At 39.1% G+C, this 27,192-nt stretch overlaps 1 protein-coding gene across 1 annotated transcript in view; it reads right to left on the bottom strand.

The window, feature by feature from the left end:
- cdkal1 (CDK5 regulatory subunit associated protein 1-like 1) overlaps positions 1-27,192 on the bottom strand; it is a 219,117-nt gene that overhangs the window by 157,039 nt on the left and 34,886 nt on the right. Inside the window, exon 4 of the mRNA XM_054621799.1 lies at positions 23,508-23,592. Coding sequence (XP_054477774.1) covers positions 23,508-23,592 — 85 coding nt within the window. The remainder of the gene's footprint in view (positions 1-23,507; positions 23,593-27,192) is intronic.

The following is a 27,192-nucleotide window of genomic DNA, read 5'->3' as shown; positions in this document are numbered from 1 at the left end:
GGGAATAAAAACACCCTAACAAATAAATGGAACTAAATGTTCACTATCAAGTTGTTACCAGAGGGTTAGTGTTTTTAAAAAGGAAAGGAGTTAAATCCCAAAATAGAATTGCGTGTTCATCGTGTACAGATTAGGATAGAATTGAACGAAAGGGCTATCTGTTTCAGTGGAGATCTGTCTTGTAAGTAGATTATGGTATATCACAGAGAGTTTGTGCTGCAAACAAACTCCCTTAATGAGGATATTTGAGTTTTCTTCTGTAATGTAAACTGGATAAAAACAAAACTAGCTTGTGTCTGGAACAGACAGTTGGCAGTTGTGTGTTAGTGTGGCAGCTTTAGTCTCACACTAAACAGGTCAGGTCACAGGGCACTCACAGGCATTTAACATTCAGAGCCACAGCCACTCCCCATGAGGCCTTTCGCCACAGTGTGAATCCGTCGCAAAAAAAAAAGGTAAGAGCGTGTGTGTGTAGGAATACATGCATTCTCTGCCTGTGGGATTAGAAGATGAGTGTGTAAGTGCGAATGTGCACTGTATGTGTATTTGTGTGCATGTGTACAATTATTTTGAACCAGAAGTGGCGACAAGGGGGAAATCCTTGTTAGGATGACAGAGGTTAAAGGACATTCTTGGTTGAATGAATCCACACAAAATTAGTCCAAGCATAAACAATCATGATTGGTTTCAAGGTCATAAATTATTACAAGCAAGGGTTTGGAAAAGTGGAAAGGCAGATGCTAAGTGACTTGTAATGCATCAACGATCTTTGCATATCAACATTTTGTTTTTCCCCAGCTAACACAAAGATTAAATAATTATATCAATCTAAAAAGTAGGAATTGCAGAGCAGTATACAATCATAATAAAACTCTTTAAATTGTTTATTTGTCACAAAAAATCTATGTTTTAGTAGCATTTGATGATTGTCCCTTCTGTTGTGTTGAGAAGAGAAAAGGAAGGAAAAAAAACACTAGTTTGCAACAGGTTATAGTAACGTTTATCTTGTAAGATTTCTTCTGATGTGAACTTCCGTATTGGAATACATACAAGAGGCACAGGCATTTTTAAATAGAGCTATGTAAATAAATGACAGCAAAAGCATTGCTGGGATATGTATCTGAAGAAAAGTACTGTGACTCGAAACAAGACTGTTGACAAGTACAATGTGATATTTCTCAATGTGATACAGCTGAAACGAGACACGGTATGGCTCCAAATATCAGAACAAAGTATGTGCTTTAGGTATATATAAAAATGTATTGACAGGCGCATGATATGCTCTAGGTGTGGCATAGTTTGTCACGGTAATATACATTTCCAGTGGACACTCTCAGCAGCGGACATTGGTACAGGCCTGTGACACCAAGAAACAATGACATCCTGCACACTTACCCGACCTGTGTTTTATTGTTAATTCATTGGCCTAACGTGTGAGGTCAGTGCACTGAGGACACGACATCATTTCTAAAAGATTTACTATTTTCATCTACAAGCAATATTGTAGCTCAAATCAGACAGATTATATTTGAGCTTCACTCAAACATTCTTTTCTGATCCACTCTGCTTTGCCATCACAACTGTAATAAATTGCCATACTGTATTCCATTATTGTTCAAAAAAAGTTGGAAATATTTCAATTTAAATCTTAAATTTCCAATAATGATTTTGTGCATTTCATTCTTTTTCCTCAGTCTCTGTGTGTATTCCTTTGTACTTCCATGCATGTGTATTGCATATATGCATTTTACACATCTATGTTTATACGAGTTGGTGCACTGCGACTCAATTATGCTATGTGAGCATGCATGTGAATGCAAATATGCGAGTGCGAGTACAATACGTGTGTTAGGGAAGTCTCATTATCGAGCTAAAAAGTCTAAGCATCTATTCAGCCTTTTAATTTCCCTGGCTGATGTCTGCTCCCCTACACAGCCTGAAGTGGCTCCACAGCGGCTCATCAGTCCTTCTAAAAGGCCTCCTCATTTAACCACAGCGCCTTATTTATTCTAAATAGCATTCCTTTAAAAGCCAAAGATGCAGTGTGCACAAAGCAAGCTGTCTGATTAAATTGCTATGCAGGACCCCTTACTTGGTAAAAATTAATTTATGGAATGTACAAAAAAAAAAAAAAAAAAAAAAAAAAAAACACTTCACATCTGAGTCGACACCAATTAATAAGGAAGGTTCAAGGCACGGTTCATTACAATTAGAAAAGAGTAGGAAGGGGAAGGATGGTTGATTGTTGGAAGAAAAAAAGGCTTTACAGAATGAGGAGGTGATTTTCAAAACACATTTGGCTTGTTAGAGGGATGGTGAATATTTTTCTCGTTTGGGATGAATAGAGCTGCCTCAGCCTCTTTTGTTGGACCACATTTATTCCATCTCTCTCAATCTTTCCTTTTCACACTCTCTATCAGTAAAAATGTTCAATGACGATCCAGGTTCTGTGGTTTACAAAACACCTAAATGTTTTATTACATCCGAGAACTAAAGTCACATTAATGACATTGAAGTGTAACATCATAAAAGACCCGATTTGTTATTTGTAGACAGATTCTGTCTCAGAAACATTTGGGCAGCTAAACAGATAAAATCAGATTCTATGGCTGAAATCTGTTGAAATTATTTTTTTACATGTGTACTACATCCCATGATAAATGAATGATACTTACACCTGCATAACCACCAAAGTAGGTAATACAACATTTAAGTTTCACAATTATGTGTTTTATTGTACAAAACTATAGTTTGACCTTGTGAACAGTAAGCACTAAAGAGCACACAGACTGTGCATGCACTAGAAAAGTAAACTGGATGCTGCACTCAATGTACATGTATACATGTATTGTATGCCCAAACCTTTGTCTTATTGTTGTTTAGCAGTCACAAACACCTTCTTTTTTTTGTTCAGCCAACATACAACAATAAACTCTTCTTGCTGTCCACACTTAGAAGCATTTGGACATCTGCTGTCTGTGTGCAACTCTGCAGCTGTTCATGTCCGTCCAAAAGTAAGATCAACAGCTAAACTCCAATGCATTCTAATAAAATGAAGAGTATCTAATGCAAAAATAAACCAATAAAATACTTAATTTAAAGAAAGAAATGTGTTTAATAAAGACTATATCATCAATATTTGAGTTTTAAAAAATGTTAAACGTTAAATAAAGAAAGAGAGACAGACGCACACTTTCAGACTGATTGCAACTTTCAATTATAATGTTCAGTTTTGAATGCTAAATAAGCTAAAATAAATAAAGCAAAGCTGTTAATGAAGTAGCACCTAATTATTGTTGGGGCTGCATCGGTTAAGCCCTCAAAGACCAGGAAGGGAATTTCAATAAAAGTTGCAACCAGGAAGCTCTAAAGCTTTAGTGTGACTTCAAATAAATATAAAGCAAACCCTGAATAAAGTACAAGTAGATTGTACGACATACCAAAGTTTACAACACATATGCCTAGATTGCACACAGAGAGTGCATTGTGGTTCCCAGACGCACACACTCGCACAACAATTTAATCACACATCACTGCTAAACCACAGTGATATTCAGGCAGCCAGGGAATGCATAGTAGCATATATGCCACATGTGGCCCTATTCCCCACAGCAATATTCATCCTTTTCATATCCAGCTGTCTGTTTGTTTACAGCACCTCAGAGGTTAAGGACTGCCCCGGGTATATTAAGGCACCGACCCACCAAACCATTGCCTTACAGAGGTTGGCATCTTGCTGCGTAGGTTTTAATGCTTCCATTATTCTTTGCTCATATACGTACCTATAGCCAACATGTAAGCCTTGGGCTTGTGTCACTCCAGATACCGCTTTTGAAAAATAGCTTCTTGGCAAGTTTGCAGCACCCTGTCCATCTGCTGTTTTAGTTCAATTAGAAACAAGCCCTCCTAAATGAAGCGCAAGATGCTTTGATGACAATACGATCAAGGCACATGTGTGCACACCCATAGAGGTACTGAAGATTAGGTAAAAATATTTCCCCAAAAAATGACATTTTCCCAGAGGCAGGAGCACACTATCCGAGAATCTTGGAAAATGGAGTTGTTTTAAAAAGGTACAACTTCAGCTACATTTGAAACACATTGGTCATATTTCAAGCAACATAAAACAAGAAATATGCATAAACCTATTGGTTCCCAAACTGGCCACCTTAGAGTATAATTTGGTGGTATTAATAATGTTTTGTGATAGAAAAGATTGTCATTTATGTGGCCTATAAAGCGTGTTTACTGTCCTCATACAATAGATAGAAGTTACTGTCACGCTGCTGAGCTTTGCATCCCTGCTGACTCCGTGAATTACAACCACGCGGAGGAACGTAAAGGACATCCATATTTCTGTAGTGATATATATTTTTTGTACATATTAGCCTATTTGGTTTACACGTAATGAAACTTCTTTCCATTTTGTACGTCTCTGTAAACATGTAACAGTTTGGATGTATATTCCTGGGAACTCTGTTTCAAAGGATTAAAACTACTGCAGATAAATATATTATATAATAATATATAATATAATATATACAAACACACGTGCGCGTAACAAGCAGATACACATTCACAATCAAATGTAAATGTGTTGTTTTACATTTGGTTTCGTCTGTACCTCATCCACAATATAACAATCACCGGACATGGAATATGACCTCTTTATGCTACAGCCTTCATCCTCAAACCATATGTTGAAATTTCTCGCTTTCTCGTGCATCTTTCTCTTTCTCAAAGTTGACCAACTGTCATCTGTTTTCTACCCCGATCCTTTCTCTTCCACTGGGTGCATCGCTTCAAAAATTCCCCCTTGGGGTTTGAGCATAAGGCATGCAAAGGTCAAAACACCGCACTGTCATCTTGCATGACTTAATGTATATCAAGCACGTCTCTATACTTTAACACATGGAATGTGGATGTGACGTCCATTGAGAGAGACTTTGAGAGAGTGTTTGTGTCTTCATCAGTGTGTATGCGTTACTGTAAAGTTTGTGGAATAATTCTGCTGTCACTTGTCACCCTGAAGGTGCATGGAGAATGAACACACTTATTCAGAGAGAGAGAATGTCATCCTTTATAACTTGCCGCTAGTATTAAGTATCTCAGTGGCCAAATTATTTCCAGGTCAGTGCTTGTTTAGCTAACACCAACTGAAAAAAGCCTCCACAGCTCAATAGGGGATATGCCACAAGCTTACAGGTGCTCTTCCAGGGAACACACACACACACACACACACACACACACACACACACACACACACACACACACACATGGTGGCATTGGCCTTTTCTCTCTTACAGTTGAGCATTATTAATAAATGATTAGGCATTTAAAACCAGCTTGTTGAAAAGGACGTTGAAGGCTTTCAATTCTGTGCAGGTCAACCTGTGTGTATGCATGAGTACATGGCGAATATGAGTTTGAGTAATTTGTTTGTTTGCTCAAGTTTGAGTCCACAGTGTGGGGCCTATTTGTCTGTTGGTGAATAGATCTGAGGCTGATCATGTTTCACACTGACAGGGTTTGGTTCAGTGTCAAATCCCTCTGTGTGTAACTAAAGATACTTGTTAGGAACACGGCAGCTGGTATGCTGGCTGTTGCGCACACAGACACCTGCCACCTGAGTCGGTCAGTCCCTCTGGCTTTCACAAACACAAACACACACACACACACACACACACACACACACACACACACACACACACACACACACACACACACACACACACTGAATCAGTACATTGTTAGAGCCTCTCTTATTTCAATGAAGAGGTTGGAAAACAGAGCTATAGTCAGAAAAAATATATACTCTGTCATTACTGTTCTCATCTTTCTTGTTTCTGAGAGGAAATTTGCCTGAAATTGAGAGAGGAAGAGGGATGGATCAGCAGGTGTTTTGTGTGTGTGTGTGTGTGTGTGTGTGTGTGTGTGTGTGTGTGTGTGTGTGTGTGTGTGTGTGTGTGTGTGTGTGTGTGTGTCGGTTCAGGTGAACAGAGGGTCAGTGAAGAACTTTCCATATGCCATCTGTCAGATCAGCTACATCTCACACTGACATTTCCCTACATTCAGTAGCAATTTCAAACCACCAAGACCCCGATCCAATGCAGTTTATAAAAGTTGTTTAAATGCCAAATTTACTCATTAAACATTTGTTCTTACACAGCGTTTTAACGATCTAGGGGATTTATTTATTTATTTACTGAGAAATAAGATGAGCTGAGGTAAATCAGTTCTCACATTCTATTAAAATGAAAAAAAAAATATATATATATATAAATCGTCTAATTATTTATGTCCGCTCACCATTGCAAAACTCAAAAGATATATTTAATTGATTTTAAACTGAGAAGCAGCAAATCCTCCCATTTGAGTACAAGAAAACAGATGGCATCTTTGCTTGATTAAACAACTTAATTGATCATCAAAATGTCAGCCAACTAAAAACGTATTCCATGAATCCACTGATTGTTTCAGCTTCAGAGTGCTTCCACTTATTATTCCAGATTCATGCATTGACAGTGTGGAGCTGCACTGTGCAACACAAATCTTCACCTGTTCTCTTACAAAGAGTGATGTAACTACAAGCAATACATGTGGTAGTATCTCTGGCCTTTTCCCCCACTATGATTGTATGTGTTTTTCTTAATAATAATATACGATGCCTATCAAAAGTTGTAAGACGCTTGTCATCAAAGAGCTGTCCCTTGATCATTCAAAATGTGCATCAAATAGTTGAAACACAAAAATCACAAAGAAGCAGACATCACCCTCTTCCACCATTTGCTCGTTTAAATAATGAGACTTAAGATCTCAGATAGTTCAACCCTGAAATGAATTTCACTCCCTAATTTCATCCATCTCCCAATCTTTTGCTTACCCTCCCGATCCTCATCATTCTCTCTCCCTCTGCTGCAATGCAAGTCATAATGACTTGCTAATGAGATTCACAGTCCTCGTCTGAATTACAGTGAATTATGTATAAAGCCTTTAAATCATTGCTTTATCGTTACACTTGTGAACTACGTGGCAACGTGACACCCTTGAGCTTTTACAAACTGACAGCACAGTGACTGTGCCAATTATTCTTGTGAAACAACAGGTAATGTAGAACAATTATAAAATGGCCTTCACACTGCAGCTGTTACATGTTTAGTGTTTGGAAAAAGATGGAAAAAAATAAGGTGAAAGTTTCGGAAACTAGAGTTACTGGAGTGTGTGAGGGTGCAAACGTGGAGCGAAGATAAGTGAGGGAGACAATGATAGACAGAGAGAGGTAATGGTGTGACCTTGTGAAAGCCTGCCATCACCTGCTGGGAGAAAAATCACCTGCAGGAGATAGTCAGAGCACCTGAAAACATATCAAAATCCACTTCTCTCTACCCTCTAGCTCCTTCACTAACCTTAACTACTCCCAAATGAGGAATATGTTGCTTGCTTGGAATAACCAAACCCAATCAGAATGGAATAGAAATGACTCTGGTGGGTCCTCTGCTTTCATTAATTGGGAGCAAAATAACCCTCATCTCATTTACTCCTACATTTCATCCATATTTTTATCTCTCTTCTCTCACTTCTTCCTTCCTCTCCTCCACTGTAATTTGTCAACATCTATCTCACATTATTTCTTTAGCTGCAAATTAAATCTAGCGTGCCTTGTTGCCGATGCATTTGAGAACGGCGTTGCCAAGGCATCAAGGTCGTCCCCTTTTTTCATACAATTGGTTGCATGCTAAGAGCACACCAACACACATGGTGTCAAATGTAAAAAGACAATTAAGAAGGCAAGTTGTGTGAGAGAGAAAGTGGGGGGTTGTCATTAGACACTTTAAGACTTCCTTTGTACAAACTGCATTGACAATTAAAAGGGACAACCCTCTGACATTCCCCCAAAGCAGATTCAGGATTTAAGAAGGTTTTCTACAACAGTTTGTTGTTAAAACTGAACAGTAATCGTGACATCAACTAGTCCTTGTTTGCAGACTTCAGTCAATGCTATATTTTTTTTTATAATATATATTTCTTATTAATACTTTAACTAGCAATGCATTCCAATGAACTGGTGTTCATAATAAGCTTCAGCTATATACATCAAATACAAATAAATAAACAATGAGTTCCAATTCTTGCCTTCAACACCTGACAAATTGAGGGGGTACTTTCAATTTCTAATAATTGTATAATAATGTTTTGTTATGTTGGGAATTCAGGTTGCTTAAATTTGCTTTGTAAATTGGTGTGCATCAGTTAGCAGTCTGATGGGACACTTAGCCCAGATGATTATAGAACAAATCTATGCTTTTTTTAAAAAACATTATTATATAATTTGTTTCACAGAGCAATTATTTTACTGCAATTTGCACATTGTAATGCACATCCTTAAGTTATTTTAATATATTATAAAACATTACTTTTTTTTCCTATGTTAGTGTTTAATTATTACATTTACTTACAGACACTCTTCACACTCCAGGAAGAAATATTAATTGGATTCTCATGACTTGTTGAGTCGCACCTACTCTGGTTGACGATACCAGTGAAGTCTGTTCAAAACTGATCCAGGGCATTGGAAGCACGGTATTTCACACAATCTGAACAGAGTATATATTTATATACCCAAATGATTTTGCACTTGCTGATTCAAATTAACAACAGATGTCCAAACAACCTTGTGAAATAACTTCTGTTTTTACCAGCTGTGACAGTGTGTGGCTGGTATTGTTTTCACCTTTTGAGTCTGTCATTTTGGCAAAATGTTGTCGAGGCGACACCAACTGAAGCGGGAACTACCACACCGGTGTGTTTATAGAAGATGCTGTACCAAAACTTTACAGGAGTGAAGTTGAGATTGAAATGGAAGAAGGATGTGATCTGAGCACTGGAAGTAGGGAGGAGGATCTCTAGTTTCCCTTCTCAACTCAGCAAAGCACAACAAGTTGTGGAAACTTACATCTCAATGTAGTTGCAGACAAAAGGTTATGTTTCTGTGTTAATGCTGTGACTGGTCATAAACCATAATGGGTATTTTAGGGGACTGAAAACAATTATTAAACTTGGAAAGTAAAAAAATGTGATATATACTACAAAACTGGATTAATTGTCCAAGTCTGACAATGATTGACTCTGTCAACTCTTCACTCCCTGTTCTGCTCCATCGTCCCGCCATCTCTACATATTTCTCTCTGGGTATTAGGGCTGTCAAAGTTGGCCAAAAAAGGACAATTGAATATCCTATTCTAAACTTTTTTGTCCACTGACCAGGGTACTGGTGCTGCTTCACTTCTCACTGTTTACCAAAGGGCTACAATGGAGCAGGACTCTCAAACAACGGTTGGTTATCTGAGACAAAAGAAACACCTTAACAGTCAGAAAATAAATTTACTGACAGCTGGTTCAATTCCTCTCCCTCCGCCCAACACCCACACAAAAAGGCTTGTTGGAAGTAATCAACTAATGAAGTAATGAGGAACGGTAAAATGTTAATGGTGAAAGACCGATCACTGAGGGAAAAGGACAGAGTGAAGCAGGTGTCAAGCAATCAGGTAGGAATTTGTGTATTTAATCAATCCAAAGTGTGCATGTGTGTCTGTCTTAATTTCTCTCCTGTCATAATAGTGGCAGGAGGGTCCTGGGAGGCTAAGATCTGGCCTCCCACATGCCTGAAGGCAAAAACACACACTAACAAGGCACACATTCACACGTGCAGGGGTTATCAGGGGAAATAACTTCACACCAAATGGAGCGTTTTGTTGTATTGATCACCCTTACTTGTGCTCATATTATCTGAGCACTATGCACCACTAAACTAACTGTTATAATCTGTTAATTGTGACTTTTGAAGCAAACAAATACTCCCAAATAACAAGCAAATATAGTAAATACAATAAAATCATTCCTTTATGAAAAAAACAAACCAAACCTAAAACAAAGCCTTATATGAACACTTTGTATGACTTCAGACACAGATGATGACATATGGACTATACACTTTGTCTCCCTGATCAATGAATCCCTGGGCTACACACACCTGTGTGTGTGAATGTGCATGTGTCTGTGTGTGTCTATATATAAATAAATATGTGCAAAGCCACACAGACACAGCCAGGTGATTCATCACTAGATGAGGAGGGCGACCTCTGGCCTCTTCAAGTGACCTCTGGCCTCTTCAACATGACCTTTCCAAAGGGTCATTGTAGATTTATCAAACAGCATAATGAGCTTTACAACCACCATCACTCACTAATGTTCAACTCGCTCCCCAGAAAAAATGTAATATATAGGCCAAATAGAAACAACACTGTCTTGTCAGCTTCCTGCAGAGACCTCCCATCTCAACATATTTCACCATTTTCTTATTATAGCTGACAGCTGACATCGTCTATCTCGCACTCCTGCCCTGCTGCTTCCCTATTTATCTTTTCCCTTTACCTCCTGTCTTCAATTCCCTGTCCTCGTCGCATATTGTACCACACACATACAGCGAGTCCGACTCAGTCCCTGATGCCTGATAGGAAATTGGTGTGATCTAGCGGCCCGTGGGTGAAATGCATTGCTGTGACTTGCTGGTGAAACAAAAATCTTTACGACTCAGCCTTATTGACCGAGAGAAAAAAGGCCGTGATAGAACTATTGACATCTGTTCTAATCAACACCCTGAAGGTTCTGTATGGCGGACTGTCATGATGGTGTTATATCAATAACTGAGCAGTTTAGTTTGTCATTTTGTGGTTAAAGGGCTCTCTATAAAATCCTTACCATCGTATAATAAACAACTTGTTTAGCTGGATTTAAAGTTACTGATTCCCTGTACTGGGAGGATGGACAACTGTATTCCTGCGGCTACAACTCTGTGGAAACAAACTAGCACCTAACCCAACTCGAGGTTGAGTTTGCTGGTCACTACACTGTCATGGTGAGGTGCCTTCCCTTTTATTCATACACACTAAAGAGATATGAGTTTTATGCAGACAGAAAAATGTTACACATAAATGGCACAGTCTCGAATCATAAGTATCCTTTGTTTACTGTCTTTTAGAATGTAAAGCCTCTTCCATCCTTTTCCAGCTGTTCTGTTTTCGAGCGTCTGTGGCATCCTCATCTCTTAATAAGACATCAGTGTTTCATGAGAAGTGTGAGAATCGCGTGACAAGTCCATCAAACCCCCCACTGAGAGATTTAGCACCACTCCATTCCTTTAAAGCTCATACAACATGGAGACTGATAACGCCAGAAGGAGAGAAAACCGCTAACATGAAACACTGGTAATCCGCTAATATCATAGTGAGCTGATGAACACACTGTGGTACGATATCTTCCTTAACTGTTTTTTCCTGTCAGTCTCAAATGTATATTATTTATATACAAGGCAGGAAGGTGTTATTCTAATAATACAGCTCATAAATATGACAAACTATTTTATTCATTACATGGTGCATTATGCAGTTATTTAGCACCAGAGCAGGTAAATAATAATGCTGATAAAAATCCAATTTACAGACTTCGTTCATTCGGACATTTAGGGATATGTTCCCCCACTATACTGCACACACACATTCACTGTTTCCTCTCCACAAGTCATTAATAGATGACGCCAGACTCATCCTTTAACAAATGTTTTAAGCCCTCATCTAAAACTGCAGTATAAGACGCCATGGTAGAAGACATATGGTCCTACAATGTGGCTTTCATTCTAATCTGATTGACTTCATTGTTGAAGGACATTTTTCGCTCTTTTAAGATGACTAAAGTAGACATGCCACTTGAGTGAAATTCGTAAGGCTATGACCTGACTTTCCTACTTTTCCTGCCCATATATTATTTCCTACTTTTTACCCTTATCTCAGTCACATTCCTATAGAAGTAAAGGGCCAACATGAGCGCTGAGTCCTTTAATATTGATAAGAATTTTTTAAAAGGCTCCAAAACCAAGCTCATACTCAATCCCCTGAAAAGATGCAGAATTTAACTTGGGATTCAACGATGGAAACCCATTTACTTGCAACATACCAGGGTAAAAGGTCCACCGTTATCTTCAATCCTTTATTAACTTGGCCTCTTTTGGCTTAAATCCACAATCAGGGATCAGCGAAAAAAGGTTGGAGCACAGTGGGGAGCCTTAAGAGCCCAGCCGTCTGAACGGATGAAAGGCGGGAGTTGTTTGTGATTGCTGTTAAGGAAGATCTTATAAAGGACAGCAACTATGTGACAGGCTGTGATTATGCAGCCATTTATTTGAGGGACCACTCATGCGCAAACATCCATAGTATAACGCGACATAATAAGGACACAGAAGAATATCAGCTTGTTTACCTGCAGGCTTAAGCTTTCCTTGATTTGGGAAGAAAGCTTGGGATGCCTCACAGTGCATTTATCAATTCTTAATGTAAAATGGGCTAAATTTCAGACAAGAAAATGGCTAACGTCTTATCACAGACATAAACATGCATCTTCTTAAAACCATAAATATCTGCCATATTGAACATTAAAACTAAATAGTAAGCCCTACAAGCCCTACATGTCAATGTATTAGTACCAAAAAGCTTATTTCAGCTAAAACCAAAATGTTAAAAGGCTGTAAGCTGCATCATCGGTCTCCATGTTAACTATCCTAAAATCATCTTGGGTAAGAGTCACGGTAAAAGAAAGAGGAAGTTTGCCAGTTTGACACATTACAGTTTATGATTTCATTTTTTCAAATATATCTATAGGTGGCCGATCGTGTTTGTGCTGGAAAATGTACCAATAGTGGTACGCACACGCACACACACACACACACACACAGGAGCGTATACATAGCCTGAAAATGTGAAACAGAATCATGGCAGAAGCCAGAGGAAAGTCATGTTTAACAAGATCCAGTGGGATGGTGGGAGAGGTGGATGGCTCAAGCCTTTAGTCCCATACTGTGAGCAGGCCTGCGTTTTAGCAGCATACCAACGAGTGCGCAAACACACTTTGACTCGGATACCAGAGCCCCATACTGTGCTGAGACCTGCATTCAAACCCTCTTTGTAGAGCAGATGTGACAGGTTGTTTGAGAGTGGACTTCAGCAACATAACACAAACACAAACACACACACACACACACACACACACACACACACACACACACACACACTATATACTCATTGGACATACAAATGTGTTGTAGAATGGAAAACATCTCCAACTATATGAACCGAATAAGCCGAATAAGCCTTCTGAAATAATCACAGCAGATCCCAGGACCTGTACTGGTCCAGACGTCTGCTGGGCCTCTAATAATCTCAATCACTGGCACCTTCTGACTGCATCTAAAGGCAAAATTGTGAGCGTGTGTTCATCTCTTCAAGGCATGTTTAGAAATAGCGTGGAGTCGGGCAGTTAAGCTTAAATAATAGAATTTCTGTGGTTTTCAACGTTTGGATGTTGTTTCCAGCTGAAGACACAGTCACAAACACATGTGTTCACACTATCATGGTCACAATGCCAAACAGTTGAAGGCCTGGATTCATCTTGTTTATCAAGCTGTTTTGTTTGATTTCTTTTTTTATTAATGAAAACATAGGGAAATAGAAAACATTTCCTTGATAAGTGTAGAAATAATTCCGTTAAGTATGTGAATATGAAATAGCAGTTGCCTCCCAACAGTAATAAACTAAAAGCTTTAATGGCTTGCCCCCGTACTACTACTGTTAAATGCAATGTCCATTTAAACGTTCTGTCCAAATGGTTACCAGATAATAGCGTAACAACCTCTGACTTGATATTCCATTACTAGAGCCGTATGAAATACTTTTCCCCTGCTGTGGAAATGCGGACATAATACCTGGTCCTTTAAAGCCGATAGAAGCTGATAAAAGTCAAGTCCGTTAGGAGCAGGGATTTAAACATTATTAGCCTTTCATCACATTACATTTATCCCTTCTGATGCTGCTCTGCCTTGCACCTTTTCTGATAAACAAGCTTAAAATTTCCTCAAACAAAATTGGGTGAGACTGTTGTTGTGGATGAAAGTTTAAGCAGAGACTAAAAGGGCCAAAATCTAGTCTGACAGGAGGTCAATTATTTTTAAAAGGATAAATCTGTTCGGTCTAGAACGCTAGATACCTGATTATTGCTAAAAGTCCTTTTAACAGGTTCATGTTAATGTCAGTTAGATCAAAGCCTGAGCTCCCCTGGATGGGAAGGATCTAATATCGAGCCAAAGAATTTTCCGCGCTACAGTAAGGTGAATTATCCAGGTGAAGGTTCCTGTCAGGCATCTATCCGCATCTTGATCAGCTAATGAAGCTAACACCATCAAATGTTTGTAAAAGCTGTTGAAAAAACGATTTTACACGTTTTTTTTATCCACCACAGCATTGGTTGCGTCTCATGTAATATCATACAGACAGGTGTAGATTGAGACAGGGCTGCTTATAGTACACAGCAGCAGACTGCTGTAATATCTTCTGTGCATTTGTACGGAGCACAGAGTTGATGCTAAAGGTCGGATGGCCTTTACAGTGAATAAATCAAAAGATCTGACAGGGATGTATTGGGGACTACAATCTAAAATAATGCTTGTTTTGACTGCTCACTCACACTCTCACCTCAGATACTGAATCACATACCACCTTAAGGGATTTAACCTAACCATCACAAGAACAGAACAGAACAGAACAAGGCAGCGTAAAAAAAACGGTGGAAAACTGAAAAGAAAAAAAAAAGAAATGCTCATTACCTGCTTCATGAAGTCTGTTTTATCTCTGTGCATGCTGTTTAGCCTACACTGAAGTGATCTCAGTAAGCTTGTTCAACTGTGACATGTAGACGACTGCAGTTCGTCACTGTGAAAACCTTATGTTGTAAAGTGCTGGTATGCTGCATTAAAAAAGAAATGACAACAATGAATCAAATCAAATGTAACAAAAGAAAAACAGAACACGACAGAAAGCAGCCAAAACGAACCTTTTAAAAATAAAACACAACAGACCGTCTCCTTATACCAGAGACATAACACCATATTTAGTAGTGGAGCAGAGAAAATTAGAGCACAGTCTAACTATGCAGACGAAGACATGTTCAAAAGCAAGGTCGTGTACCGGCCGACCCCGGCCTTGGTTTGGTTCTCACGCAGCTCTGGGCTCACTGACGCCATCAACCCTGATACACTCTCTTCACCTCCCCTCGTAGTCTGTTTGTCTATTTTCTCTCAGTGTCCATCGGTCTGTCTCTCCCTCTCTGACGATGTTTGTGTCTGTGTGTACCCCAAAATGTAGGCTAATGCCCTTCAGAACTGACAGATTAAATGCCAATCCCTGGGTTGTACCAAAATCCAGCCCCAGGCAGCAAGCTCTGTGGGTGAGTGTGAGTGTGAGTGTGTGTGTATGTGTGTGTGTGTGTGTGTGTGTGTGTGTGTGTGTGTGTGTGTGTGTGTGTGTGTGTGTGTCCGTCCAGCCAGCTACAAATCCATGCCTGTGAGTCCGCCGGACTGGGCGAACGTAGACATAAAACAACTGCCCTTAGTAAACAACTCTAAAGGTCACTGCAGATTTCAAATTGTTTATATCTTGCTGTCATGTCTTGATGGAAAGGAAACATTTCTGGCCTTAATGTCAGACACTTTTGGTGTGTCGGTTCATTTTAAAAACAACATGCTGTAAGGCGAAAAATAAACATCTCTGTGCATTATAGCCACTGTAAGAAGAAAACACTTCACTTGACCACAAAGCACTGTAGGACTTCTGACCGATTCTTGGAAGAACAAACTAGACTAATATATATTCATGTGCTTGTGTGGGTGAGCAGTGTTCATGGGGTTCTAAGGTCACTCTGGGATCGGTTATTGATGGGGCAGCTCAGCTTTTGTCATTTAAAAGATTTGTCATCTGACAGATCTGCAGCCTCAGCTCTCTGAATTCTAGGTTTTGTAAAGAGATATTAATGCTTTCAGACAGAGATTGAAAAAATAGGGGCTGTGGAATAATATATGTAAATTTTGTTTCAGGGTGAATTTTCAATTTAATGATTTTGTTTGCCAAACACGGTAAACGTGTGCTCAGAAATCAATGAAGTAGAATCACTTGCCCAACGTCAGTGGACATCTCACTAATAACAGATGCAGCCATTGGCTATAATGCATATTCACCACCTGTAACTGTGTTATGAATAAATTATATTCAATTAGAAAACTGTTCAGGGGAGAACCACATTTTAAGATTTCTGTCCAGAACTAACCAGAACTAAGACCCAATATTTTATTTTTCTACTTTAGTTGTATCATGTGAAATGATATGTTAGCATATAGACTCTGTGTAAAGCAGCTAAAGCAGTTAAGTTTTACAAAACACTTTTGGCAGCATCTGTTCACCAATCAATGGCCCTAAATCTGCTAAGCAACTTCTGCCAAGACAACATTGAGCCAACAACAGACTGTCCTGTTGCTGAGGGCCATAATATATATTCAGCATCCAGGCTACAGATCTGTTATGAATGCACACTTCCAAGAGTGCATTCTGTGTGTTGTGTGTCCCTTTTCAATTAACAACATAATTACTTATTTTTTCTTAGGGTTGGTTCATGAATATCAAAATGATACTGAAATGAATGTTAATACAATGTAGGAGTGGGTGTATTTTGAAATCAGAAGTACACAACTCCAAGTTTGGATTCTAATTCGTTAAGCATACATTCCCTGGATCATTCAAATTACTAGAGAGAGCAAAGTGGAGAAATCCGCACACACACACACACACACACACACACACACACACACACACACACACACACACACACACACACACACACACACACACACACACACACACACACACACACACACACACACACACACACACACAAACAAGTTTAATTACATGCTGTTGAGCAACTGTTTCTTTAATGCATTCTGCGTTCATTGATTTGGGAGGTCTGACATTGAATTACGCTATATATTTTGGCATTTCAAACGCACGCACATGCACACCTAAATATCCATACTAATTGCCTTTTTAGCATTCAGAAGCTGCTCTATTCGCAATGTTTGCTACTGAGTGCATTCCTACTGAAGGAGTGAACAGCAGGGCAGAGATGCCATCAGTCTAAAACAGAAGTTGGAAGGAACCCCATCTCCCACACATGTCAACTGCCCCTGCATGCTCAACAAAATGACACAGGCCAGCCTTCACTTCAAAACGCTGTAGGCAACAGTTTGGAGACCAGCACAACGCCACAGAAAGGAATTTGTTAGTAAACAAATGAATGCACTGGATTTTATATCGTCTTAATAATCAAAAATGATGTCAACAAAATCAACCTTGAACCTGTTCTACGTGTCCTTGAGCATGACACAAATGTCCGGATTCACTTTATATTTAACCTTAACCACTGCAACACCCATGGGATCTTAAGTTCTGCTTAAATAAAGAAAAACAGCACAAATACACACACACACACACACACACACACACAGACAAAAAGTAACTTTAGTTTTCAGCTTCAGGACCAATCAATATGTGGTTTTTCAACGCGTATGCAGAACATATGCACTCCATACGCATATCTGCTAACATTCTCGAGGGTAAGCGCACACGCACACACACACACACACACACACACACACACACACACACACACACACACACACACACACTACACTCTCCCTCAAGCTGCCTGGGCATCCATCCACCTGAAAAAGCCCATATACACAAAAACACAAATACAACTTCTTATCCCACACACTTGGCATGGTTGCCAACTAAGCCCCAGTTCTCCAGAAGTAATAAACCGTCTTTTCACCACATCTCTCCAAAACCACGATAGAAGACCGCTGAAAGCCCCTGTGCTTCTATTTTAAACCCCTCAACTAATTTACTAGTACACTGACTGTTACTTCTGTGACCATGTGTGTGTGTTGGTGGTACATAATGTCCCACATGGCACTGCCATGGGGATTGTTTGTTTTACACACCATGGCTCGACATTAGCGCTTGCCCGGGGCAAGTAAACTCTGTGTTCCGGCAAGTAGAATGCCTCATGCAGTTTTCTTTATTAGGGGACGATATTCAGTAAACATGTGCAATCAGGAGATCGATATTAATGCTCTCTGGTCACCAATCCTGGATAATGCTACATTGTGAACAACAAATCCGTCCGTCAGTTGATAGCACGGTCCTGCCTGGCTAAATAATGGATTTAACACCATAGCAACATTTGGAACAACTAACTTAATCAAACACGTCATCCTTTCATAAAGTAATTTATTCCCACGCTCAGCTCAGAGTAATCGCAGTGGTAAGTTCTTCTGTCAACAGCACAGAGTCTCTCTGTAGCACAGTGCTGCTTGTACAGGACGTCTACAGAGGTCCCATTCAGTTACAGCCTGGTTCAATCAAGCATCAGACAGTAAAAATGTGTTATGTGTCAACGTAAAATACAAGGTCACTGAGATGTGTTCAAATGTAATCTTGTAAAATGTATTTTGGGGTAAAACACTTTATTAAATAAAGTTGTGTGAAGGTGTGATGGTTTTACGGCAATATAAAATAGATATAAGACAGGGACTTATGAACTGTTTCAACTTCCTAACACTGGCTATAAGCAGGTTATAATACATAACTAAAACCACTAATGCCACTAAAAATGTGTAATCAAAGCAAATATTTATATATTAACAAATACTGAATACAATTTAAATCATGATACAAGGATTTATAATTTCTGTAATAATAATAATAATAATAATAATAATAATAATAATCACTATATATATTACAAAAACAAAGTAATAGGAAAACATTTGGTATTTTTTAGGGGTTTTTTTGTCCAATTGTCCAAATCCCCATTGATTTTATCAATGTATTAATAGGCTTACATTTTTGTAAGTAAGGTGTGCTATCAGGCATGAAAAACATCTCAGCTACTAGCCCTTGTTTTGAGAAAAAGGATCTATATTTTCACTGAAAATGCTTACTATTAAGCCCCACACACTAATGTACACACACGTGCACAATCATTTAAAGGGGACAGCATGACAATATGAATCATAGTGTTTTTAAACATACACAGCGCCAGGTTCATTCTGTAAGTTAAGCTAAGAAAACAGAAAAACACTGCATGGATTCAAACACACATTTGTGCATTCACTGATCAACCTCAAAACACAGATCTCTAAAAAGAAAGAATCTATTTCGGCTTCTCAGACGGATCCTTTCCTTTCCTTCCTTCAGGTTGGTCTGACCAATCTCCTTCAACATTCTCTTGGCGCTGTGATGAAACGTAACAGGATGGCAAATGAAGAAGCAGCAAGCTGAACACCACGGCGTAGCAGGTTACTTAACATGCAGGGCGACGGCCTCCATCTATGTCTCCAAATAGAGGAGTCAGAGAGGTGAGACATACACGCGTACAAATTAGCAGACCGCACTCAAGGTTAATACATTATTACCCGTGAAAGTCCGATCCAATAAACACTAACACCTCTACCCTTTTTATGTGGAGAATTTCTTGATAGGAGGCAAAAGCCGTTGAAAGCCGGGAAGATAAGGGCCACAAACATCAAACAATCTCATCAGTAATAACAGCAGTATATCATATACGGCTAACATCTTCACTTTTGAAAGGCCTACAACAGAGAGTATGTTAATAAAGTTATAAAAATCTATAGTCATTAATTAAAGTATACAATATTGAGCGATAAAACTATTATAGGTATGAATTTGAAACATATTCAACGTTTCCAGATAACTAAAATGACTTCCTGAAAAAAAAAAATCAGCTTTCATATGTAGGCAATACATCATGCCTGAGAAAAAAAAACTCCTGTTTTTTCTCATGATGTTTTTATTGCCACGGAAGCAGTATGTTTGAATATATCTGCTCTTTCTAGAGACTGCTGGATCTTTAAAAGGCCATGGTGAAGTGAGTGAATTTTACTAATCTGAAATATAGCCATGTTTACCTGTGAAAAGTTTGAACGATCAGCAGCTGATATCTTAAGTGTAAAGACAATGTAGTTGACCTTTTCTAGTCTGTAACCAGCTATACGACATCTACCGCTGTATGTCAACTTGTTCAGCAAACTTATGCCTGTAAGCATAAAGTTGTACCCTCTTCAAACAAAGAGCTAAAGACATCTCTAATGTTACATTTTAGATTAGAGACTTCCAAGACAAAAATAATGACTGAATACATTTTAAGACATTTATAGCACCACTAGATATGAGAACCCATCCATGCAAATGTGTGCGAAGTGTGTGTGTGCCTTTGTGGTACCAGGAGGTGCAGGCATAACGGCCAGCGTGTGACTGAGCGCGAGGCAGCCCGTGTGCCTGCCTCCTTCGCTATTTTTTTCTGTCTGTCTAAAATATGAAGAGAAGCCAAAGAAAAATGAGTGAATAAGAAAAAACTTTAAGTGGGCATTTGGATTGGCTTTGATCCTGTACCCCTTTATGTGTCACCATCATGCAAGCAGCAAGTGATGAAAGGGGAAAAAAAACCTGCTCACATTCCTCCTGTGTGTGTGTGTGTGTGTGTGTGTGTGTGTGTGTGTGTGTGTGTGTGTGTGTGTGTGTGTGTGTGTGTGTGTGTGTGTGTGTGTGTGTGTGTGTGTGTGTCCCAATGAATGGAGCATTAATTGGAAAAAAAGAAAAATTCTGGCATCAACTAAGAAGACAAAGAAGTCCTGAAGACTGTTATTATTTTGTGCATTTCAATTGAAAATAAAATTATTTGACTACAGAATTGGCACGACAGAAAGGGTGAAGGAAAAAGTGAACGTGAGGAGACAGCTGAACAGCAAGAAAGGATGATTGGGCTGATGGCAATGTGAAGTTGTTCACCGCTGAAACTAATATTTACTTATGATAGGTTACTCAGTTCTGATTATTCAGACATCCAAATTCTAAAATGTGACAGATGACACATTTCTGCTTTTTGCATTCAGCTTTAAATACAGCTCACCTATAAGAGCCGACAAACTAAAAGTCCTACTCTTTGTCTATTCAAACATGTCAAACACAGTGTTGTTGAAACAGCCACAGCAACGGGTAGTCTCCCTTCTTTTACTGTGAAAAAATAGTATATTTTAATTATAAATTAATTATTGTGTCTATAAAATGTCGCAGAAAATTGAAAATACACCCTTGGAATTTTCTGGAGCCCAACGTAACAAATTTGAATCGTTTGTTTTGTTGAATACAAAACTCAAAGAAAATGTTTTTACTATTAGTAAGACAAAGAAGGCAGCAAATTGACATGGTTTTGCAAATGTTTGGCCTTTTTTGCTTGAAAATTGACAAGAGAATTGCAAAATTGTATTAATTATTTTAAGACAAAGACATTTAAGTTTACCGAAGGAGCTCTTATTCAGTATTTACATTTTTTTTTGATAATTATTAACTATGTAAGCCATTTAGGTTGTTGGTCTAAAGCAACAGTAGCCATTGCAGATGTGTTTTAACATGCAGATCCTCTAATGGTCCCTAGAGACAGGCTCAAGTGGATTATCTGGATTTGACATGACTCTAACCAATGTTAATTAAAACTTTAAGAAGTAAACAAATGTCTGCTGTTCCACATCACACAGGGGTGGAGTGTTTAAAACCGTATCTGATAATAGTGATAACAGCCAATATGATCACATCAAAATTATACTCTTATTTCATAGCATCTGATTTCTGCTCACAGTCCATAAAGATCCAGAGGTCGGAATTGAAGCCTAAAACTGTTTTCAACAGCAAAATCCTGATTTCTACTAACAGTCACCGAGTGACTCAGATCTCTCTCACTACCACAAAAGCACACACCCGCAAGGTGTGGGTGTGCCCCGGATGAATAGCAAGTAATCAAAATGCAAAACAGTATCTAGCTTAATTCCTCTGTTTTTATGCAAATGTCTCTTTCACTCTCCCTCCCTCTATGTGTGTGCGTGTTTCACCGGTGCAGTGAGAGACTAGTGGAACAGTGAGTAGGCGGACACTAAGGCCACGTCCACACTAACCCGTTTTCAAATGAATCCGCATATCTTTTTCTGCGTTTGCACCGAGCGTCCACACTACGCAGCGTTTTAGGGCACCGAAAACGAATAAGTTTGAAAACTCTCCCGAGGACGGAGAAGTTTGAAAACGGCGCGTTTTCATGATAGTGTGGATGACGGAAAACGAAGAAGTCCGAAAACGATGACGTAGGCACCGGCGTTCGCTACTTGATTGGTTCTTAGCAGTTATGACGTGTCATTCCCTGATTCGTCACCCCCTTACCACGTGACCCTTTTCCGGAAGAGAACAACAACAACAGCCTTGATACCGATCGACTACCAGGTTAATTCAACATGGATAATGTGGTATTTGTTACAAATGTTTGTACATAGACGTTCAAACATGTAGGGACTTAGTACCCAGGGGAGCACAGGTGACCCATGGCAACCCAGAGGGGGTTAGCGGTCTTTGGCTTCAGCTGGAATCAGCTGTTATGGAGCGATTAGAGGGGCGTGTCCAGTGACGTCATCAGCCCTACAGAACGGACTTCTGATGGACTTGTGTTGACCAAATGTATGGACCCATAATCTAGTAAACTTCGTTTAATAACTGTTCATTTAAAGTACATGTGCTGTCTGTGTGGGAGAGATAGAGTTAGACCTGCAGTGTTGTAACTAAGCTTGAAAAATAAAACTTCTAAAAACTTCCACGAAATGTGTCTGTTTGAGTTCATGGAGGAAGATTTTAGAGGAAGTTCTTAAGTATCAAGCACGACGAGTATCAAGAGTAGTGTAATCGTATTATCTGTAACCAAGCAACCAATGTACTTCCTGTTTACACCGGCATGCGCATGCCCAGTGTACGTGAATAGTCATGTGATTCAGGGGAGCAAGTCTGGACGCACATAATTTCAAAAACGATGCTGAAACGATGTGTGGACGGAGATCTTAAAACCCCGTTTTCATTTGAAAACGGGTTAATGTGGACATGGCCTAACATGGAGTAGCATTTTGATATAACTTGAGATCTTACAGTGAACATTCCATTAATAAAAAAGTACTATCAGATCATGTTGGATTACATTACATTACATTACATTACAGTCATTTAGCAGACGCTTTTATCCAAAGCGACTTACAGTCAGTAGTATATTACATATCATTCACCCATTCACACACTGATGACAGGCTACCATGCAAGGTGCCACCATCAGACTCTAACTAACATTCATGCAACATCCAGTCCACACCGATGGCAAGCCTTCGGGAGCAACTTGGGGTTAAGTGTCTTGCCCAAGGACACATCGACTGCCGAAGCCGGGTATCGAACCACCGACCTTCTGATTGGAGAACTACCTTGCTCTCCACTACGCCACAGCAGGATTTTTTTACTTCTAATTCCACCAGCCAATCAAACTAGTCCTGATGAATTTATAGCACCGTAATATATTCTGAAAAAGGTTTAATCAGAGTGTATTTTCATGAAAAACCTTAAACCCTTTTTTACTGTGTACATAAAATAGAACATGGGAGACAAAGTGTTTGAACATGTTGTGTTAGTCAGTACTTGATTGAGTTTCTGAAGTGGTCCTCTGCAGGGTTCTTCACAGTGCAGCTGTTGAGAACCCAGAGGTCTGCGTCTGATGGGTCATCTATAGAAAGAGAGAAGTAAAATATCTTTGGTTAATAAAGAAAAACAATCAACACATAATATAATAAAGGGATTCAAGAAAGCATAAGGAATCCTAAAACAGCAGAACTACATAATTAGTCTCTATTTATCCTCATGTAACTATGTGTTTTTTTTGTGTGGAGATTTATCGTGGCAGCTAAAATGACCAAGAAGAAATGCATCTACTCTTTTTTTATACTCTTATAATATTAAGCATAAAGGTTCATTCTTGACCTTGGAACCAGTATCTGTGACAAATAAAATTAAACTCATATGTCCACTTATAGGAGCATTTCCTGAGATCTCATCTGCACTTCAGTGTCTTGCATTTACGATTGCCTTTTTTAAGCCTTCTATACAAGTAGATTTTGAAAAGTGATAACCGCTCAACTAATTGTAGCTCATATTTTCGAAAAACTAAAAAACAGGCCTATTTTAACATTACTTGAAATAAGAACGTCAAACTTTAGTTTAATTAACACACACACACACACACACACACACACACACACACACACACACACACACACACACACACACACACACACACACACACACACACACACACACACACACACACAGGCAGCACAACAACAACTTTGTGTTTAACTTTCCCTGTTAAAATTATTATTCTTTAAGGGTTATTTTAATTTCTGTCCTATTAAAATTTGTATATTTTAATCAGATTCTATGTACATGTTAATTTATAAATGTACAAGGTATTGATTTAGTTTTCACAGTGTCTATATCCCTCCATTGATTTCATCTCTTCAGCCACTTGTTTCACAATATTTCCTCTATAGCCATTATTTCCTGTCAGAATTTTGTCTTGCGCTCGCTAAAACAAACCCACTTGTCTCCCTTGGTGTGGGGTCAGATTTATCTCATTGTGGTAACCCCAACAATTGTAGCAATTTTAAACAAACACAATCATCCACAGAGTACAAGTGCAAGGCTCCTTGTGAGGTTAAGCTCGGCTGCTGCACAAGACGCTGGTGGCAGTCTTTGCATGGCACTGCTAGGAGTGCTGTCACACAAAGCCACACATGATTGGGAGGGAATGGCACGGCGGTGGTGGGGAGCTGGAAGCCTGCTCCTTTACGCCACATTGAACCAGATATTTCACTTACAATCCACTTCCCTGCTGCAGTCAAGCATACACACACCCCACTCACACTGTATTTTCTGCATTAGTTAACTTTATACACACCCACACACCTGTTTCACACACAGCAGGTCCCAGGATGTGGAGAAAGGAGTGATTATTAACCAAACTAGTCCTTACACCAGGTGAACTCTCCTTAATCTCTCACTCTAAAGCTACGCACAAACAGTGTTTACGGTCCACCTGCACCACTTATCAAATTATTCACAATAATTCACAAATAAAGTCCTCACTTTCATTCTTATTCTGACTCAACAATCAATTTATCATGCCAATTATTTTAGGAGTTAGGAAAATAAAGATGATCTATTGCAGTGGCATATCACTTGTCAGATAACTCTGGGGTGTCTTCAAGTTTTCTAAGTTGAATTAAAAACCTTTATAACGCCTGTTATGAGAAAGAAAAGACCATAAAACTACAAATCTAAGATAAAAAAAAAGTAATTTCACAACCCGGAGGTATTAATGTTATTGTATTACACATTATAAGTTGAAATATTAAGGAACTTTCACCAGCTGTAGATGGCGTGGATTTGGAAGCACATCAGTGCTTTGAGTAGGTAAACAAGACTTAATGACATCTCATAAAAACAGTAGTACAGCTGCATGTCTTAAAAAAACACTCAAATAATGTGAGTCACACGTGAATCATGTGTTGGCTTAGGGTTTGTTTGTTTGTTTGGGCCTGTGTGGGTTGTGTGGAATCCTGTTTTCGGCGGATGGACAGGACAAAATATGGAAAAGCCAAAGAATATAAGATTATAAAAGTAATCCTAATCCAAATCCCAAACTATGAAATGTGTGTGTGTGTATGGGTTAGAGAGAGAAAGAGGGAGAATACGTTCAGCTGGCAAAAGGTGCCCATTATGCCAACCTTTATTTGTCTAGGCAACCAACACACACACACACACACACACACACACACACACACACACACACACACACACACACACACACACACACACACACACACACACACACACACACACACACACACACACACACACACAAGGCAGGACTAGTGGGAGTGGTCTCAGCTGTGTGGTTGCTGTCTCCTCTCTGTCCCGAGGGAGGCTTTCCAGACCAACAATAACAAGCTCGCCATCAATTTACACACACACACACACACGCACGCACGCACGCACGCACGCACGCACGCACACGCACGCAAAATAATCCTTTCCACAGAGTTTAAAAAATGACCAGTACATAGATACAACTACAGAAAAAAAGAACTAAGGCAAACAGTAAAACAAAAATATGCTGGTAAATATATATATTTTTAATTTTGCCTATATTTAACAAGGTAAGTCTAATGCCTTGCTGATTAAAATTAGGGATATATATATATATATACCCATTTTATCCAGCATAGGATCAGCAAAGATGATACACACAAGAACAAAAATTCATACCCATCCAGTGGCAAAAGGGTGACATGATAAAACTTCAGCAGCAAATATCGAGAAGATCTGTGACAGGTCACATTGGTGGCAACCACACGCCCCCCCACCGTTGCCACAACTGCAGCCAGTTAACTGGGGGTCAAAGCCATCACCATGAATTAAAATTAATCCAAGCTGCAGCTGCTCCTCAGTGAAAAGAGGCTTTTAGAGGTGTAACCTCAAAGCAAAACACCAGAGCAACGTTACAGAAGTCCCTGTCAACAACTCAAACAGTTAACCTTGTGTTTAGGTTGGGGGATTTCTACTTTAATCATTTCAGACTCTTACTTTTTATTTTTACAACAAGACAGGAATAATTCAGGCAGCCCTGACTAAGTGCCGGTGTCTCCACAGTAGTTTGGGGTCATATGTACTGCAGTGCTAAAGTCAGGACCCGCAGGCTGCAGCGGTCTTGCGGTGCAAGACCTTCTGTGGATGATTGTGTTTGTTTAAAATTGCTACAATTGTTGGGGTTACCACAATGAGATAAATCTGACCCCACACCAAGGGAGACAAGTGGGTTTGTTTTAGCGAGCGCAAGACAAAATTCTGACAGGAAATAATGGCTATAGAGGAAATATTGTGAAACAAGTGGCTGAAGAGATGAAATCAATGGAGGGATATAGACACTGTGAAAACTAAATCAATACCTTGTAAATTTATAAATTAACATGTACATAGAATCTGATTAAAATATACAAATTTTAATAGGACAGAAATTAAAATAACCCTTAAAGAATAATAATTTTAACAGGGAAAGTTAAACACAAAGTTGTTGTTGTGCTGCCTAATTTTCAGACAATCAATGTCTAATGACGCATTACAGGACCGTCAGGCTGAGGTGAATTAAAAGCCGAATGGGAAAGTAAACACTGACACTGATTGGTCCAAAGTAACACAAGAAATCATACATCGCCATAGTTTTTACTTCAAATTACTGCCTGGAGACACGCTTATTTCTCCATGAAAT

Source organism: Anoplopoma fimbria, chromosome 20 (assembly GCF_027596085.1).
Source record: "Anoplopoma fimbria isolate UVic2021 breed Golden Eagle Sablefish chromosome 20, Afim_UVic_2022, whole genome shotgun sequence".
In the NCBI taxonomy this organism is placed as follows: domain Eukaryota; kingdom Metazoa; phylum Chordata; class Actinopteri; order Perciformes; family Anoplopomatidae; genus Anoplopoma; species Anoplopoma fimbria.
The sequence above is the reverse complement of the archived record's forward strand: the minus strand, read 5'-3'. Positions and strand labels throughout refer to the sequence as shown.